At 44.2% G+C, this 15,514-nt stretch overlaps 1 protein-coding gene across 1 annotated transcript in view; it reads right to left on the bottom strand.

The window, feature by feature from the left end:
• Positions 1–14,705, bottom strand: part of LOC113406870 (forkhead box protein O1-like) — a 93,852-nt gene extending 79,147 nt beyond the window's left edge. The window contains exon 1 of the mRNA XM_026653669.2: positions 14,103–14,705. Within this exon, the coding sequence (XP_026509454.1) occupies positions 14,103–14,705 (603 nt within the window). The remainder of the gene's footprint in view (positions 1–14,102) is intronic.
• Between the last annotated feature and the right edge of the window lie 809 nt (positions 14,706–15,514).

Genomic DNA, 15,514 nt, shown 5'->3' on the forward strand with positions numbered 1-15,514 from the left:
GGGGGGGGGGGGGGAGGAAGAGGGGGAGGAGGAAGAGGGGGAGGAAAACGGGAGTGATGGTGGTGGGCCGGATGGAGACACCCCGGAATCCCCGGAGCCATGCAGCCAGGAGCTCTTCCCGAGCCAGGAGGAAGGTAGCCAGTCACAGCAGCCGGTACTTGGTGGAGGACAAACAGAAGAGCAGGTTCCCGGTAAGCGGCTTTCTTTTTCGGGAAGGAATTTTTTCGGTGCGGACTCTTTGGGAGAGGAGGGTTAGGCATGCATGCCTAGATGCGGAATAGTGCATTGATGTGGTTTATCACATCACGGTAATCGGCCTCAGTGATCTCCTCGAATGTCTCATCCAGAACGTGTGCAATGCGCTTGCGCAGGTTTATCGGGAGAGCCACCGTGGTCCTTGTCCCAGCCAGGCTAACGTGTCCGCGCCACTGTGCCGCGAGGGGACCATTGCTGCACACAGGCAAGCTGCATATGGGCCAGGGCGGAAGCCGCATTGCAGTAGAAGACCCTCCCTTGCTTCCCAGGTCACCCTCAGCAGCGAGATATCGTCCAGGACGAACTCCTCTGGAAAATGTTGGGACAGTGTTCAGTGTAGGTGCCCCCTGAAGCTGTTGGCTCTCCCCAAGGCACAGAAACCCAGAGGACAGTGCAGCCCTGAAACAATCAGTCCCCCTTACTCACCATTTTGAGGCTCCCGTGGGATGTGTGCGCTCTGTTTCGGCGGGAAACTTATGCTATTGTGTAGACCCTGTGTGTTTTCTACTCCTTAAGTGCGGATATAAGTGTCTGGTTTTCTACTCCTTAAGTGTCTGGTATAAACAATGCTGCCTCTGTTAAATGTTGCGTTTTGCCTATACAGCTGCATCAACCTTGAGACCTCAGCCATCCCTCTTATCGCCTGCTCAGAGGCTGCAAAGACTCAGGAAAAGACAGCGAAAAAGCAAAGACGACATGCTGCAAGAAGTGATGCGGCAATCTATTAAAGAGAATGAGAAAGCACAGGACTGGAGGGAGAGAGAAAGCAGGATCCGCCAGGAAAACGCAGCGCACTGGCGGCAAAGCACCGCACACCGGCAGCAAAGCACTGATAGGCTCATAAGCATCCTGCAGTGCCAAGCAGATGCTATCCAGGAGCTGGTAGCCGTGCAGAAAGAGGAGCAGTACCGCAAACGCAAACGCCACCCCCCCCCCCCCACAGCCCTTGTCCCAAAACTCTTTCCGTTGTGCCCCACTGTCACCTCCAACCCACTTTCCCCAACTTCCGTGTTCTTCACGCCACCCGCTGCCTCCAACACCAGTATCTTCACCACCCAGCCCTGAAAACCACGACCCTTACCCTCTGCACTCAACCCCCATCACCATGCAGTATAGCTGTCCTGAAGTGCAGCACTCACTGCACAGCACACCAGACAGGACATACACGAATCTGTGATTGTACTGTTCCCCACTCCACCCCCTTGTTTCTTTTCAATAAATAAATTTTTTTTCTTTTCAATAAATGGATTCTTTGGCTTTGAAAACATTCTTTATTATTGCATAAAGTAAAAGACTCCTTAGCCCAGGAAATAAACAGGCACTGCAAGTCTGCTTGTCTGCTAAGCAGACACTGATTCCTAAAGATTGGAACTACTGCACTTCACTCCCGTGCAGGGCACCAGATATCACTGCTGGTTTTCAGCCTCAAATTGCTCCCTCAAGGCATCCCTAATCCTTGCAGCCCCGCGCTAGGCCCCTGTAATAGCCCTGCTCTCTGGCTGTGCAAATTCAGCCTCCAAGTGTTGAACCTCGGAGGTCCATGCCTGAGTGAAGCTTTCACCTTTCCCTTCACAAATATTATGGAGGGCACAGCACGCGGATATAACCGCGGGGATGCTGTTTTTGGCCAAGTCCAGCTTCCCATAGAGAGATCGCCAGCGGCCCTTTAAATGGCCAAAGGCACACTCCACAGTCATTCGGCACCGGCTCAACCTGTAGTTGAACCGTTCCTTGCTGCTGTCAAGGCTCCCTGTGTAGGGTTTCATGAGCCACGGCATTAACGGGTAAGCAGGATCTCCAAGGATCACAATGGGCATTTCAACTTCCCCTACCATGATCTTCCGCTCTGGGAAAAAAAGTCCCGGCCTGCATCTTCCTGAACCGCCAAGTGTTCCAATAGATGCATGCGTCATGCACCTTTCCGGGCCAGCCTGTGTTAATGTCAATGAAACGCCCACGGTGATCCACAAGCGCCTAGAGAACCATAGAGAAATACCCCTTCCGATTAACGTACTCGGATCCTAGGTGGGTGGTGCCAGAATAGGAATGTGCGTCCCATCTATCGCCCCTCCACAGTTAGGGAACCCCATTTGTGCAAAGCCATCCACTATTTCCTGCACGTTACCCAGAGTCACGGTTCTTCTGAATAGGATGTGATTAATGGCCTTGCAAACTTGCATCAACATGATTCCAATGGTCGACTTTCCCACTCCAAACTGGTTTGCGACAGACCGGTACCTGTCTGGAGTTGCCAGCTTCCAGATTGCAACAGCCACCCGCTTCTCCACTGGCCGGGCAGCTCTCAATCTCGTGTCCTTGCGCCGCAGGGTGGGGGCAAGCTCCTCTCACAGTCCCATGAAAGTGGCTTTTCTCATCCGAAAGTTCTGCAGCCTCTGCTCGTCATCCCAGACTTCCATGACGATGTGATCCCACCACTCGGTGCTTGTTTCCCCGAGCCCAAAACCGGCGTTCCGTGGTGCTGAGCATGTCCGTGAATGCCACAAGCAAATTTCGTGTCGTACGCGTTACACGGCTCGATAGCATCGTCTGACTCCTCACCCTCACTCTCACTGTCATTTGGGATCTTAAGGAATAGTTCGACAGCCACATGTAACGTGCTGGCGAGACTCGTCAGCATACGCCTCAGCAGTTCGGACTCCATTTCCCGCAGACAGATTGCGCTGCATAGAAACCGTTGAAAGATGGCGCCAAAGGTGGACGGAAACAAAGGGATTTCTGGGATGCGAAGCGATGCATCATGGGGCATTGGGACAGGACCCAGAATCCCCCGCACCCACGCCCCCTTCCCACAACCCACGGCGCCAGAATGGGAAAAGGTGCTCTATGGGATAGCTGCCCATAATGCACCGCTCCCAATAGCGCTGCAATTGCCGCAAATGTGACCACGACAGTGCGCTAAGCAGCTGTCAGTGTGGACAGACTGCAGCGCTTTCCCTACTCAGCTGCACAAAGTCAGGTTTAACTCACAGCGCTGTACATCTGCAAGTGTAGCCAAGGCCAATGATTCAAGGGGGAATTATTGATGGTTGCTACGGACTACATTCAACAAATCAGAGCTAGTAATGTTAGACTCTGTTGATACTTCAATAGCTGCAAGAAAGAACTTTTTTTTCTTTTCTGATTTTAAAAAAAGAATTAAAAGTTCCTCTTTACCCAAAAATCAGATACCTTGACTGGAAATTAAAAGCACTAATTTAAGAGAGACCTAGGACTACAGTAATTCCATAACACAATGATTCTAAAGCAACCCCTCTAAGAGTAGTGAAACTGGATCCCAAACACTAGAGAAATTTTAATATATTAATTCATTGAGTTTGCAACAACAACAAAAAACACTTTATTTAAGGGATTGATTTAATCTGGCATATACAAATTGCATCCACTGTAGACAAACTAGGAATCTTCAGCCCTGATTCATTACTGCATTACTCCAGTTTTACTCTGAAGTAGCGCCATTGTAAGTGTTCTCTTTCTCCCTTCAGCTGTTTAAAATAGGCCAAAATGTGCCTTCTGGACTAGCAGAGAAGTGATGTCTGACTCGAAATGTACTCCAGCGGCATCAACACTTTACCAACTTGCAAATGAAATTTGGGGTGGCTTTAGCTCAATCACCACTTGCAATTATCTTATTCACTTTATGGGCATAGGAAGACAGCCTTCTATAGCGTAGTGGGTAACAAATCCAATGCCTTAATCTCATTACTGATAGGTATGCAATTCATGTAATTAAAGTCACCTAATTTAATCCACTTCCCTTTAAGTAAACAAACATTTCTGCTGATCTTGCAGGATGTAAGCTCATTTGCACAATAAATGCAGTCTAACAAGTCACCATATTTAGAACAAGTTGCTTCAGTCTTATCTAACTGCCTAGTTTAAACGGATAATTACTGGAGTCAAACCTGAGAGAATTAAAGAATTTGCTAACTTTTGTTGAAATACAGAATCACAAATTAGCACTATCTAATATTGTTCAGACAGTATCAATGGTAAACCCAAAATCTGATCGGATCTATGTAGTTCTATTACCTATTTGAAAAGTTGATGTAATCTGTATTTGAACTACTCTTTTATATAACCAATTCTTGCACCTCAGCACTCCTAAGACACTCTCAAAACTCAGCATGTATGACCATGGGAAAAGTTTCTTTACAAGATGTTAAATAAGGACTGTCACAAGTGGTCTAGCAGTAAGGCAGTCTAAATAATAAAACACTGCTGAATTCACTATAAAATAAAAAAAGAAAAAAAAAAGACAAATTCTATGTACTTCATAAAACCTATATGAATGCAACGTTAAGACTGAGACTAGGCCAGATCCAGCAGATCAGTAGAGTACAAGGTGGGAGGAATGAAAAGGTTGCTTAAGGATCATGTCGCTCTTCCCTGATCCAGCTGCCGTTCTGTAAAAGAGCCTGTGTGCTGGGTTAGAGCAACATAAGGACTGAAGAACTGATCAAATTTAGACCAGCTGCATGGGGCAGAAAACACAGCTGCGAAATAACAGGGTATAATTGCTTTTCAGGCATACCACCTTCCCCCATGCATGCTTCTGTATTATAGAAAATGGGGCAAAAGGGAGAGGGAGTGCCATCAGAGCCGCACATTGCCTGTGTCAGTAGAGGATCAGCTTTACATTGGAGTGATCTCCTCACACCAATTACTTTAGGTTATGTGAAGCAAAGTAGCTGCACTGCGCCATCTGGCCCCTTTAAATAAAAGTTCTAACTTTGTACAAAGTTATAGTTTCCATGGAGAATAAAATGGCTGCTTGCACATATAAATATTTCATTACTGTATATCTGATTTCCCCAATGCTTTCTACATCCATTATGACAGAGCTCTGGTTGTTGTGGGAACAACAGCTTTCAATTCCTCCCCCCTTTTTTTGGTGGGCAATTAAAATCTCAGTTTTTGCACTGCTTTAATAGTGTTTTTGAGCTTTTAATACTTTTCAAAAGAGAGAGAAAGAAAAGGGCAGTGACAGTGGGATTTACACAGTTCTTTCACATTTCAGTGCCAGCACTGGGAAGGTCTAATACGGGAGGACTTCTGAATAATATACTGTCTTCACGTATTGCAATATCTAATCACTTAAGCAAGTGCTTCTATGTATTACAGTGCACAGATATAATTTAGTTTCTATACTCTGCAGGAAAGGGGCCATCTTTAGCTTGTAAAGCAGATTATGGGGTTCTCAAAATATAAGTCTGGATAAGTACTCTTGTAAGGAAATGTACTGCACATGCACAATATACTATATTCAGTACATCCATGTGAAATTTGGAACTTAAACTGCTTGAATTATGTGAACACAAGACAGCCGCAATAATCACTGAAAACATTACTCTGTGCTGTTGCAAACCAAACAGCTGAATGGATTTTCTAGCTTGCCCAAAAATTAATTTCTAGACCAACAACAAATATTTCAGAAACATTTCAGAGAAAGTTCAGCCCTAAATGTCACCAGCCTTGGGCTTAGAATGAGGAAACCTTCTCAATACAAAGCAGCAGCAGCACAGGTATGATACACCAACAACCACTTAGCTATTCTCTTTGTAATTTGCAAGTCCAGAACCAACACAAGTTTAAGGAGTACTGAAACATAGCCAGGTCTTCTCATTACCTCTGTTGAATCTCATTTTATCCTCCCACATTATTCAGCAATAAGCCTTAACTTTTTCCTCTGCACATCAAAATTCTAGGACTACTCCACTCCACCCAGCGATGCACACAGTTCCAGCAGATTTTCAGCAAACACTTTTCAAACTGAGCCTCTTGTCCCCTGATGTATCCACAAATGGTAAAGTACTTCAAAATCTTTAGCAACTATTGCAACAGTGTTTCAAATGGAGCAAATAAACCCACCCCTTAAGCATCTCTCAGATTTTAAGCAACTTCATGACACGTAGTTTCTTCAATATTCATATAAAATAGATCTAAAATAGATACCAAGACTAGTGAAATCAAAAATCTGAAGCAGTCTCCATTGCAATCTTAGCATTTGATTTCATTCACTGTATCCTCATTTATGACCTAATTGTAACATGACTGCTTTTGCAGTAGCTTTCATTGCACCAGGGCTAACATATGATAAATGCACATTACAAGCCTAAAAGACAGCTACACAGCAACTTTGCTGGATGAAGACTCATGAATAAACTCAAATATATTCTTTTCAGTAGGTAAAGTGCAGTAAACAATATTTAAATACAGTCCAAACTAGTGAAATTCTATATGCAGAAGCATAAATGCAGTTCTCCAATACATGCATGATTGTTCCCTTGTGCATTTTAGTGTAAGAAGTTCAGGTTAGTGTGGTAAAGGGCAGAATTCTTACCACATCAAATTCAACTGCCCTGCATTTTAATTCACAAATAAAAATTCTACACAACTCATCAATACTCTAGTGTAAACTAGCAAATGCTAAGAAAGTCACAGTTAACTGCTGCATGTATGACTTAACCTGAGGTTTCCTCCTGACTTCAAACAGATGCCTATCATCAGCTCAGAACCTCTATTGTATATAGTTTCAGAAAGAAAGAAAGTGTATTTACTAGAAATATTTGGTATGTCTTTGTATTAATTAGCTGGCAGGATCAATACCTGCTATAGTCAGAGTTACAAAATCACTTCCATTAGAACTCCCTGTTTTCACATTTTTTCCAAAACAAAAAGGTGGCTGAAGACTGAAGCTCAGCATGGTCATAAGCAGTGTCCTGTGTATTTTGCAATTCCATTGCCATGGAATTTGTCAGCAATTATGCTCTCAAAGCATTCATTTAAAAAAGGGTGTCTAGCATTCGTGGTTTGTAAAATAACAAGGCAGTGTCATCTTGAATCTGCAGACAGCCTGAAACAATAGTTCATAGAGGCGTGAACTGCCCAATTTATCTCAATAGTGTTGACTCAAATCTAGAAAACACTGCCAATTATTTTACTGTGGATTATTTTATCAGAAACATCCAACTAGAAGCTTTATCCCACCGTCTCAGATTGCCTCTCTTACACTGTCCCATGTTCCAAAAGCCATAGCACAAAATCTCCAGCTCCCCTGACAACTTCTACAATGCATTTAATACAAAAATCTGGAGCATATAAAAAAAAATCAGAAAAGGACATAACCAAACTGAATGTATTATAAAAGCAACCACCACAATGGCTAACATGCAGATAGCCTAATTTTATTTCACCATGAGAGGGTGACAGAATCATGGGCTTTTACCACAAAACCTAGGTCCATCTTACCACAGAGTACATGGGCATGGGGGGTGGTGAGGAAACAAGTAAGGTAGGAAATAAATAAAAATGTTAAAGCACTTTTTAAAAAAAATCACTTAAGAGCATGCTCAATATTCATCTCTGATTGTTAATAGATGATAATGAAAGTATGTTCCCCTTTAGGATATGAAATGCATGTTCAAACTGCCCAGCCTTAGGAGAGGACTTGCACAGGGACATAGGCTGCTGCTGCATTAACAGTTTGTATAAGAAAGATTATAAGCATTAATGAAACACACATAGGAAAATCCACACCAAAAACAACCTGCTTTATCAAGAAGAGAAATTGTGATCTTAGACTGTATGCAATTTTGTTGCATTCCACAGTATTCTGCACATTTTAGGTTCGCATTCAAGATTTAATCGGAAACATTAACTCGAGCCACCGTGGACATACACACTATGTTCCAGTCTTGATTTGTTTTTTACTTAATCATATACCTTAATATTACATTCATATATATGGCATAAGGGTAAAATGTAAAATATATAGGATTTGTAGTATGATCAAATTAACATTACTGTCTGAATTTTTAATTTTCACATTTCCTGACTTCCTGCTACTTTAATTGTGTGCAACCTACAGGGGCCTGATAATTTTTTTTTTTTAAATCATACAGAAGTGAGGGTTTTTTAAATCTACTACTGTTACAGCTGGTATAACTAAAAGATGGAAAAGATCTTTCATGTGCATTTGACAGCATTTTCTGTCCATTAATTTCACTGTTGCCCCAAAACAGTCAGTTTTGCGCCTGTGTGGACCTTTAAAAATACTGTTGTCTTCTGTTGTCTGAAACAGAATAGGAAAATGAGTTTATAAAGCCACAGAAGTTGGCAAGAAGACCCCAGACCTGAAGTCACTTAATTATTTTTTTTTAAACCAAACTAACTAGCTTTCAAGTTGCCAGAATCATTTTAATATTACATTAAAATAACCCGTACATCTGAGATACATATACATCCCTTTAAAACAAATATGCTATTGCCACATAAGTTTGCCACAAGTACTAATTCCCAAAACTGGCTTTATTTTTCTGATCATAACATCTCAGCACATAAATAAGAATGCAGGCACTCTTCTATACAGAGCCTCTCACTTGAGTCACTGGTTTGAATCTTGCCAATTAAAGATAGTGAAAGTTACTACTGAGAGCTATTTAGTGGCTTGTATGAAATGAGGTGGCAATGGACAGACATTTATGGCTATGAAAGATTTATTTTGACATCAGACCAAATATGTTTATTTACAATATGTTTTAAGTTGGCAGAGTCCCGCTCACTGAAAGTTAAAGACATATAGCAATGCATGATGTTATCAGTCCACGAATCACTTAGGAAAGTATCAATTTCTATCGCAAAGGCACAAAGTTAGATACCTACACTTGTTGTATCATGACTGTTTGAGCATGTAGCAATTCTGCAGTGTAAATTCACTGTCTATCAACTAGTATCCTATCACCTTCCATATTAAAAAAAAAGCCTACATGTTTGATAAAACCTATTTTAAATACTTCAGCATGGAATGTATTTTTGTTATTTCAGTTAGTCAGATACCAAATTAAGGTTTCTCAAATTTTTGTAAAGTGCTCTGTACTCTATTTGCAAAAGGCTTTTGAAATATTTAAGATTGTGTTATGTGGCTTTTCAATCAATACCACACCCTAGAATCATCTTTGTATAGACACTTATTCAATGATGAGTTAGTCAAGACCACTACAACAATTCTTATGGACAGACATTCAACTCAGCATATGCTTTGGACTCACCCTATCAGGCATACTTCCACTCATACTTCTGCAACTTGCTATCATCTAGTCTCATTCCTATAGCCAGGACAACAGGTAAATCTAGGTGATCAAGCCTTCACTAAGCCAGAAGTCAAGAAGGTGTAACCAGTGATGCAATCTTAATAATCTCCACAAGACTTAAATAATATACCCAATTTACAGCGAAAGCCATCAAAAGTTAGTAGTATTTTCTGTTTCAACAGAACACTCTGTCTAAAGAATTACTCTGAGGATATCTGAATGTTGGTAGGGTCAACTTTTGGCTTTATTCCATTTTCAAAGGCTGAATAAAAGAACTAGAGCAGCAAGTGCTGAAAGAGAGGATGTGATAGATGTTCTTTATAATTAATCTCACAACTGTTATGAAGTAAAACAAAGCTGCACATCATGCAGTGTGTGCACACCAGGTGTCTGAGTTTATATAGGATATCTAACCAAAAATCATCAGACTTATATAAGGAAAAAAGTTACCCATAGTTATTTCCCTCAGAGGTAAGTCCACTGCCACCACAACAGACTCCATTTCTTAACCACATTCTACCCTTATCCGCATAACTTGGGTAAGAGATTGTTTTGACTGGAATAGTACCATAAATCTTTGTGCTTCTTCACAACACACTCAGTAACTTTCTTGTTATCACTACAACAGATCTTGGTTTTTCTACAATTCTTTTTAAGCAAATATGGTTATCAACAGTGCTTGTTAGCGTTCAATAGTACAAAAAGGTTTGGTAAAGAATGTTTAGGCTCTCCCTTTGTTTCATGATTCATTCAGAAGAGTTGATGAGCATGTGGGCATTGGTTTTTTGAGGGGGGCTGGCAGAGTTTACATTTCAGACTAGAAATTCTCAGGAACTCTACAGCAGACTACGCACACATATAACTGAGATCAATTTTACCTACTTTAGTAAACGTTACTTAAGTATGTACTTAAGTACAATTTCTGTGTAATGTAAAATTATATTGCCTTTGGCTTTCACATTCCTTTTATTCACAATATAGAGATGAAGTTTTAACAAATCAAAAAATATACCAGACTAGACCTGGACTCTGTTTATTTTCAGTACCTGATAGATAAAGCTGACCTAGTTAAACTGCATTTTTCACTAAAAGAATTTTAACAACTGAAGTTACAATTTGGTAGTTATAGAATCACAGACACTTGAAACTGAGGAGACATATTCAGTGACCTAAATAATCAGTTACCAATGCAGAATATCATAACTAAGGTTGAAGGCACTGGAAATTAGATCTTGTTTAAACATTTCATTCTGAATTTCTACTCAAAACAAGGTGTGTAATTTGACAGCTCACTACATTAGGTTTATAATTGTAAAAGCATCTAAACTCTAATGATAACAATGTGGAAAGTTTTTTTCAGACATTTTACCCAAATAAGACATGCAATCCAAGTGAGAAAGAGGCAACTATACTATACTGTGTATTGCAGGCCATAAATAAATGGACCCAAGACCATTACAAATTCTGTCAGCAAAAGTTTACCCTCTAATCTATATTCAACCTTCCAAGTAACACTCCTTTTTCAGGGCCCATAACTGACTGAAATTTAGAATGTTTTAATTACACCTAAAGAAGTCCACTGATTACAATACAGTACTAAAATAACAGATCCTGAGCCAAACAGACCCTTATTCAAGCTGAGCCATTGATTCATCATGTTAAATGAGGCAAGTGACTTGAACTCCTTGTGCCTCAATCAACTCAGCTATAAAACTGGTTAAAAGCAGAATATCCTAGAACATATTATGGTGGAGCAGTAGCAAGACAATAGTTAAGACTGCATGAGGGTTTTCAGTTCCACAGGACTTAGATAACTAACCCTGAAGTGTGTGTGTGGGGGGGGTGTGTAAAAAAGCCTCCACCTACTACCTAAGCAAGAAATTAGGAATGACTGGATGTATAAGTGGTTAACCACTTTCCTACCACCCTGTCAAAAATATGCACGAGGAGAAAAAGGAATCACAGTGACTTATGCTCAAGGAGACAGTACAATAAACATTCAAAAAGCCATACTTAAATAGGGGTTCATAGACTATGACAGCCCCCAAAAACCCCAAACATTCCACATCCAACAAAGTAACAGTAGCAGTTTTTTAGTCTATAAACAAATGTTGGGAACAGGAAAGTCTTAATTTGAGAGCTAAAGCTCTGTAGGGCTTGTTAAAATAATGCACCACCAAAAGATAAGTAATAGAATACAAAGTAATTAGTTAGTGACATTCTTTTTAGACTTTCTAGTTTTTTAAATACTCCTTTACTCAAACTGAAAATGCACTTGACATAATCTCAATCTATACCAACCGACTGCACAACCACCTGAAAGATCTCATTTTTAAATGCTGGTCTTTCTGTTAAGCTTGATCATTCAAATTTCTTCACACACATCAACCTTTAGGTTTCTTAGCTCCTACCGGTAAATTTAGCCAAGTATTGTCCTTTTGTTTTTGTAACTTTATACTACAAGAACTCTGCAGGATGCGGTCTACCTATAAAAACAAAACAAAAAATGTTCCTTTCCGAATACCATATCCCGAGGTAGAGGGGGGAAATTTAAAAGACATTGTTTGGATGGACAACTACCCCAATATTTAAAAAGCCTCAAGTATTATCTAAACTAGAAACCCAAGTACAATGTATTTGGAAAAACTAATAAATCTACAACATTGCAAAGTTCAACTAATACTGACTGAAATTATATTATGAACCAGCCAGCAGAAAACACTAAAACTTGTAAAATACTGTGGAGGTATCAAATTAATGACTGTGATGTAACCCACTGTGTGGGGGGATTTTTCTCCCTTTATAGAGGCAAAAAAACAGAAGGCCTCTTCTAAAAATAATCTGGTAGGTAGTGACAAAACCCTATATACCTCTGTCATGAAAGTACACAAAGCAAGCTTTATACAGCATCAAACCAAAGATTAACTTCTTTGAAGTAAATTAACTGTTTAAATATTGTCCCCAGTAAAGACTATGGGAAAGGGCGGTGCATTAATAATCAGTGTATTCAGACAAGTGGCACTTTGTAATCCAATTCAAATAGACAGTTTTAGAAAAGATGTAACTGATTAATATAGCAGGTTGTCTAGCCATCATTAGAGCTAATGGCTGACTTTTAGAGTTGCTGGTGATGTGTGAAGTGACAGAAAGGTCGAGCCACTTGCTAAAGAGAACATGTCCACTGTTGAACAGCTTTAGAAGTCTGAAAGACCAGAACTCTTGGCTGTTTGTTATTATCATCACTGATATTTGTTATTATCATCACTCCCACCCTGAAGCTGGAATCAGGACTTGATGCACAGCTAGTGTGTGCTTGCTACCCCATTCCAGCCTGTACAAGGCAGATTAGCAAATTTTATGATCAACAGGTCATCTAGCAGTTTGCTACTTCTAGACAGGCAGACTTCATTCTAAGGGAAACAGTGTCCCGCTAATTAAAAAAACCTGTAAACTAAATTTAACAAAGCCATTACAATGAACACACAGCTCACTGGGTAAACATGCAGTGTTACTATAACCCTTGTCCCGCCCATGTCCCTTCCCCATTTTAGTTTATGACCCCCCCTCCCCTATTTATCGGGTCATGTCTGAATTTAGACTGTAAATTCCTTGGGGCAAGGACTAGTCTATTTGCTTCTGTGAAGCATATATCAAATGCCTGAGCACATAATGAACAATAGGATGAAAAGGTGATTTTATATCTTAGACCTGAAATAGCACTGGCGCTACTAGCTCTAGCTAAGCTACCTTTAAAAAATGGCAAATTCCCTCAATAAGATTAACTGCAATTAAAGTCTGTGTCGGAAAAGGCTCTGAACTCCCCTACTTACTTACAGGGAAGGTCTCACACAGTGGGTGAAGGGCGCTGCCATGTGTTTTAGGACTGGATCTAAAGCACGAGGCACCGGCCCTTTAAATGCATTGCACACATGGACAGGCTTGAACTTTAGCTCCACACCGGGCACAGTACAGGCAAAATGAGCTAGTGTCTGCTGCCCTGTCGCCCCCAGCACGTGGCACCCTAACACTGCGCTTCTCTAGCTCTCCGCTAGCCCTTGAATCTCTGTCACTTTAAGTTCGTCCCAACTCTGCAAAGGGAAATGACACAGCGAGTCTCCGCAGCCGGCTGGCTTCTAAGTTACAAACCCGGCACAAGCAACTTCGGCTGCCCTTTTAGGCAACGGGGAAAGTGGCAGGCACCCCCTCGCCCCCGGGAACAGCCGCAGACACATGCAACCTGTGACAGCGTAACCCCTGCATCTCCCCCTTAAGCCACGTCCTCCTGTCTCTTACCAACTCTCGGGGGGGAGGGAGGAGGAGAAACACTTTTTTAAAGTATTCAACCACACTGCAAACCGAGCCAACCTGCCTAAGCTCCGGCCACCCCAGCGTCAGTGAACAGCCAGCGAGGGCAGAGGGCAGCCTGCAAATCACTACGCTGCCCTCTAACTTCGTGCACTTCACTTACGGGGGCGAGGGAGCAGAATTTGCAGTGCTCTGCAACCGCCCTGCTTCCCCTCCAGCTCCCCGATCACTAGGGGGTTGCAATGCTCCGCAATCCCCGGTGCACCCTAAACCCAGGCACGCACCCCGCTAGCGAGGGGCCGGGTGTGCGCTGCACCGCCCGGGAAGGAGCTTCCTGCCTCCCCTGAAAAAAGCGAGGTGGGAAGAGGCAAGTGTCCCCGCTCCTCCCAGGGTCCCGGGCCGGCCAGCTCTCCCCACGCCCCGCCGCCTCACCTTCCAGCCGGCCGAGCTGTTGCTGTCGCCCTTATCCTTGAAGTAGGGGACGCTCTTGACCATCCACTCGTAGATCTGAGACAGGGTGAGCCGCTTCTCCGGGGCGCTCTCGATGGCCTTGGTGATCAGGTCGGCGTAGGACAGGTTGCCCCAGGCGTTGCGGCGGGCCGAGCTGCTCTTGCGAGGCTGGCCGGGGATGGGACCCGCGGACAGGGCAGACACCGGCGGGTGCTGCTGCTGCTGCTGGAGCGGCGGTCCGGGCTGCTGGTGGAGGCAGCCGGCCTCCTGGCACTGGAAGTCCCCGCACAGGCAGCCGCCACCGGGAGCGGCCCCTTCTGCTGCACCCGCGGTGGCCGGGGGCAGCGGCGGCGGCTCGAAGTCTTCGCTCTCCTCCAGCAGGCTCAGGTTGCCGATGAAATCGACGCTGACCGCCGAGGCAGAGGCGGCCCCGTCCGGCTGCCCCCCGCAGGACGGCGCCGGGCTGGAGGTGGCCGAGCTGGACGGGTTGAACTCCGGTCTGGGCAGGGGCCAGGTGCAGGAGCGGGGCCGGGGCAGCGGCTCGAAATCGGGGTCGATGTCCACGAGCTGGGGCGCTTCAGCCATGGTGGTGGTGGGGAGGGGACCGACTCCGGGGAAGGGCCGGCACGGGGGAGGCAGGGGAGCCCGCTGGGCAGCCGGGGAGGCTGCGGGCAGAGAGCCCGCAGGAAGGAGCGGAGCGGGGCTGGAGGGAGCGCAGCTCTCCCGGGGCGAGCAGAGAGGGGGGGCAGGAGCCCGGAGAAGGGGGAGGGAGAAGGACACTTAGCTCCGCCACTTCATCAAGGCTCCCGGGGAGGGTCGGCGCTGTCCGGCCGGGGCACCGGCCAGCGCAGCCGTGGGGTCCGCAGGGCTCAGCGCGGCCGCCGGCTGCAGCCTGGCTCGCTCCCCCGGTCGCGCAGCTGCCTGTTGAGTGTACGGGACGCGGCCGTGGCAGCAGCGACTCAGCGGCGGCCCGGCAGGGACTTACTGGAACTCCCGCCCGCAGCCGCGGCGGGGCCCGCCTCCTCCCCCCTCCTTCGCCGTGTGATTGACGGGCCCGCCCGAGCCAATGGGTGCCCCACGCCGCTTAGGAAACGATTTGCCTGTCGTATTATGCAGAGGCCAATTTTCCATGAGGGTTTCGTGTGTGTGGCTGCTGGTAAGTCAGAGTGTTTGCGTGAGCCTGGCTCGGTGGTGCGGTGCCTGTAGCCGGAGCAGGGTTTGTTTACTACAAAATGAGCAGAGAAGCAGCTTTGGAGTTTGCTCCAGGGTTTTGCAGCAGCGGGACTCGCCTGGCTGCAAGAGTTTGTTTTCAGCTCTGTATGCACATTGCACTGATTCCTAGGCGGGCTTCCCTTGGACTGCTGCCCTGTAGTCATTAAGTGGCAATTATCACT

Source organism: Terrapene carolina, unplaced genomic scaffold, assembly GCF_002925995.2.
Source record: "Terrapene carolina triunguis isolate 2854851 unplaced genomic scaffold, T_m_triunguis-2.0 Scaffold142, whole genome shotgun sequence".
In the NCBI taxonomy this organism is placed as follows: domain Eukaryota; kingdom Metazoa; phylum Chordata; order Testudines; family Emydidae; genus Terrapene; species Terrapene triunguis.